The following is a 4,500-nucleotide window of genomic DNA, read 5'->3' as shown; positions in this document are numbered from 1 at the left end:
CCCAGTCAGTACAGTAGAGTAAATGTGATGAGTGTCTCCAGCACTTCCTTATCACCTTTGCTTTCCAAATCAAAAATGGTTTATCCTTGACAGCGTCCGTGGTGGTAGGGTTAGCTTCTCCCCCACCCCCACCAAGATACTGGCCACACAAAGAGATGTTCTCCCATTTTGTCACTCTAATATGTAACACTAATCATGAAATTTAACCTAAAATGACAAATTTAAAGCTGAAAAACTCTGGAAGCCATTTAGTGCTGTAGTTTGCAAGCTTTTTTTTTTAACAGTAGAATTCTTTCTGCAAATGAAATTTACATAGAATACCAAACTAGTTAAAAGTGAAGGTTTGGTAGTTTGCTCTGAGAGACACCCCATCTCTGGATCCTCCCCTCATCCCTTGAGGCACCATCTGATCAAACTCAATCTTCTCCTTTTAAAGAAAGTTAAGACCCAAAGAATTTAAGTCATTTGCCCGAGGCCAAGTGAGGTGACTTGGAGTTGAAAATAGATCAGCATAGACTTTGAAGCCAGATGGCTTGGGTTTGAACCCCAGCTCTGCCACTTACTGTGTGACCTTGTGTAAGTTACTTAACCTCTCAGTTTCCTCATCAGTAAATTGGAAATGAGTACAGTCACTGTGAGGATTAAATATTACCATACTAGTAGGTAAAACACACGGGCGAGTGCTCACATACCGTCAGCTCAACAGTTAATAACAGTTTCATTTTCCTTATCCTATTTGAGAATTCCAGTCCATTAGCAGGGTCCTTTTTATTATTAATGATCACCTAAGTGCCCTGTTTGTCACACAGCAGAGACAAGCACGAACCTTTCTGAGGGTTTTCTTTTTCTGCCGTGGTGGGCAAACCATGGCTCGCGAGCCACATGCAGCTCTTTGGCCCCTTCAGTGTGGCTCCTCCACAAAACCCCACGTGCGGGTGAGCACGTACAGTGCGATTGAAACTTTGTGGCCCGTGTGCAGAAGTGAGTATTTTGTGGAAGAGCCGGTATTTTATGGACAAGACACACTCAAGGGGCCAAAGAGCCGCATGTGGCTTGCAAGCCGCGATTTGCCGAGCCGCAGTTTGCCGACCACTAGATTAAGGTATTACATATGTGTCCTTATTCCTCCAGTGGCACTTTGTGTCGGGACTGAGGCTGGCCCAACGCCAGGAGAATGCCTTTGCCATTGTCAATGCCGGGATGAGTGTGAAGTTTGAAGATGGCACAGACACAATCAAGGACCTTAAAATATTCTATGGGCGTGTTGGCCCCACTGTGGTCTCTGCAAACCAAACCTGCAAGCAGCTCATTGGGAGGTAGGTCACAGCATGTCTGGAACATTGAACCCAGGCCTTCCTATTTTACTGAAAGCAGCACTTAGAGATTTTTTTCTGATTATAAAATATAGCTATATATTCATTTAAAAAAATTAATTGCTGTCAAAAAAATAGGATAAGGAAAATGAAAGTCACCCCAAAACCAACATATTTCAAGGTACAGTAATTTTGTTGTTGTTTCTGTAATAAGATTACTGCACAAATTAATAAAAGTAGATATAACCTTCAAATTTTCACTTTTAATTAACCTACATTTCCAACACTGTGTCCTAAGATATCTGAAAATTTCCTTAAACCACATAAAGAAGATGAAATATTCCAAAAGGTTAAAAGGCCTTCCTCTCGTCACTCTCAATACAGAAAACAGATTGATGGTTGCACCAGGTTGGGGGTGGTGGTGAAGGAGGGCACAAATGGAAGAAGAGGGTTGAAAAGTACAAACTTCCAGCTATAAAATGAATAATTCACGGGAATTTAATATATAGCATGGTGACGATCCTATATAATAAAAGCCTAATATGCTAAGTGTCCGGTTGTCCGGTCAACCAATCAAAGCATAACATGCTAATGATATGCTAAGGCCACTCAACTGCTCGCTATGATGTACACTGGCCATCATGGGGCAGACAGTCGACCAGTCGCTATGGCCTAATATGCTAAGTGTCCGGTTGTCTGGTCAACTAATCAAAGCATAACATGCTCATAATATGCTAAGGCCACTCAACTGCTCGCTATGACGTACACTGGCCATCAGGGGCAGAGAGTCAACCAGTCACTATGATGTGCACTGATCACCAGGGGGCAGATAGTCATCTGGTTGACCAGTCACTGTGAAGTGCACTGGCCACCAGGGGGAAGATGTTCCAACTGGTAGGTTAGCTTGCTGCTGGGGTCCAGCCGATTGGGACTGAGTGAGATGGGCCAGACGCACCCTGGAACCTTCCCACAGTCCCTACCCTCCTGGCCAACTTCCCGAGGGACTGAGCAAGATGGGCCGGGAATGCCCTGGAGACCTCCTGCAGTTCCTCCCTGGCCCTAATCATGCACCAGTGGGGTCCCTCGCCCTGGCTTGCACCCTCTTGCAATCCGGGACCCCTTGGGGGATGTCAGAGAGCCGGTTTCAGCCTGATCACCCAGGCCAGGCCGAGGGACCTCACTGGTGCACGAATGCATGCACCAGGCCTCTAGTAGTTAATAATACTGTAATTTGTATTTAAAAGTTGTTAAGAGAGTAGATCTTTAAAATTCTCATCACACTCTGGCCGGGTGGCTCGGTTGGTTGAAGCATCATCCTATACACCAAAAGGCTCTGGGCTGCACCAGGCCTCTAGTAGTTAATAATACTATAATTTGTATTTAAAAGTTGTTAAGAGAGTAGACCTTTAAAATTCTCATCACACTCTGGCCGGTTGGCTCGGTTGGTTGAAGCATCATCCCATACACCAAAAGGCTGTGGGCTCGATTCTCAGTCAGGGTACATACCTAGATTGTGGGTTCGATCCCCAGTTGGGGCACATTCAGGAGGCAACAGATCGATGTTTCTCCCTCACATCGATGTTTCTCTCACTGCAGCACATTCAGGAGGCAACAGATCGATGTTTCTCTCATTGTATCAGATTCTAAATAAAGCAGATGAAATATTTAAGGATATGTTGTGTCGACTTCAAAGATGGATACAGATTGCTCCCCATCTTCCCTTGTTCTATCAGTTTAGTATGTCTTCACCTCATCCGTGGAATGTTTGCATTCTTCTCTACTAGGCAATGGGATGACCAAATGCTGAGCGATGCGTGCCGATTGGTCCTGGATGAGATTTACATTCCGCCAGGAGCTGAGGGTGGCATGGTAGAATATAAGCGAACCCTCATGATCAGCTTACTCTTCAAATTCTACCTCAAAGTGAGGCGAGGACTGAATAAAATGGTAAACGACTTCTCTGCGTCTCTGGGTGCTTTGATATTCTGAGTGGGGGTCTGCACATGAAGGACTTTCCCTGCATGGTTTTGATATCCATCAAGGGCACTGAGTATGGGCCCTTCTCACTTTTCTTTGTTCCTCTCCTTCCCTTCTCCTTCACTATTGGGCTGAAAAGGGGGCAATCTTGGTAATCTATTTGCCCTATAATTTGTATAACAAATACTAATATGCATGCAAGTTGACCTGCAGTCACAAAAAACCTTCAGTAAGTAAATCATAACATCTTTTCCTATTTTAAGGAAAAAAATGTTAATAACCCAACTTTAATATTTAGAAAATTTGAATAAGCCAGAAAAGAGGAAAAAGCATTTGTAATCCTATCACCATAGCTAGCAACTATTAATATTTTGGTATGTATCCTTCTAAATTCTTCTTTATGGATGTGTATATATATATGCCACATATACACACCAATAGAACTGGTTGCTTATTTCACTTTGTAATATAAACATCTCTCAGTGTCATTAACTATTTTTCAATGACATTATGACATAAGTTTACATGTCATGTTTATGGAAAGATGTACCATTATTTGGCCTATTCCTTATTTTTAGACATTTAGATTGTTTCTAATTTTTTATTAACTTTGTTTTCCTTTTCTAGCCTAGTTTAAAATGACTTCCACAGCAGTTTCTCAACATATGGCCCATAACTGAGCGTCCTCTTAATAATTCATGAACTGACTCAAAAATGGCAGATAAATGACTATTCCCACATTTCTTTTATGCCTGAGAATTTCACTCTCTTAGTTCAGCTAGCCTTTTTATTATTATTTTATTAACATTATTTATTATTAGTATTATCATATTCTATTTTGTTTTATTATATACCCTATTATGTGTTATATCATATTTCAGTATATTAATATGTAATCAGTGTAGATTTAATATATTATTGTATGTAATCTATTAAATATATGTTTTTATTTTATATCTATTATATATTATCATATATTCTCTAAAATATTACACGTTCTATTATGTTATATATTCTATCATAGAAGAATTCAAAATGCAGAGAAGCAAAATTTTAAAAAATCAACTCTAATTCAGTAATCCTACAATTAACATATGAATACATACTTTTATATTTTTTAATTGAAAAAAGGGAATCATACTGTACACAAGTTTTTTCACTTAATTGTATTTCATGAGCATTTTTTAATGTCAATAAGTACACTTCTACA

General features: G+C 40.4%; 1 protein-coding gene across 1 annotated transcript in view; it reads left to right on the top strand.

Annotated features, from left to right (window-relative positions):
• LOC102757353 (aldehyde oxidase 4-like) overlaps positions 1–4,500 on the top strand; it is a gene marked incomplete at its 3' end in the record, with an annotated part of 21,650 nt that overhangs the window by 10,053 nt on the left and 7,097 nt on the right. Inside the window, exons 8-9 of the mRNA XM_015569153.1 lie at positions 1,132–1,316; positions 3,098–3,260. Of these exons, the coding sequence (XP_015424639.1) occupies positions 1,132–1,316; positions 3,098–3,260 (348 nt within the window). The remainder of the gene's footprint in view (positions 1–1,131; positions 1,317–3,097; positions 3,261–4,500) is intronic.

The sequence above is a fragment of the Myotis davidii genome, unplaced genomic scaffold (genome assembly GCF_000327345.1).
Source record: "Myotis davidii unplaced genomic scaffold, ASM32734v1 scaffold945, whole genome shotgun sequence".
Classification (NCBI taxonomy): Eukaryota; Metazoa; Chordata; class Mammalia; order Chiroptera; family Vespertilionidae; genus Myotis; species Myotis davidii.
The sequence above is the reverse complement of the archived record's forward strand: the minus strand, read 5'-3'. Positions and strand labels throughout refer to the sequence as shown.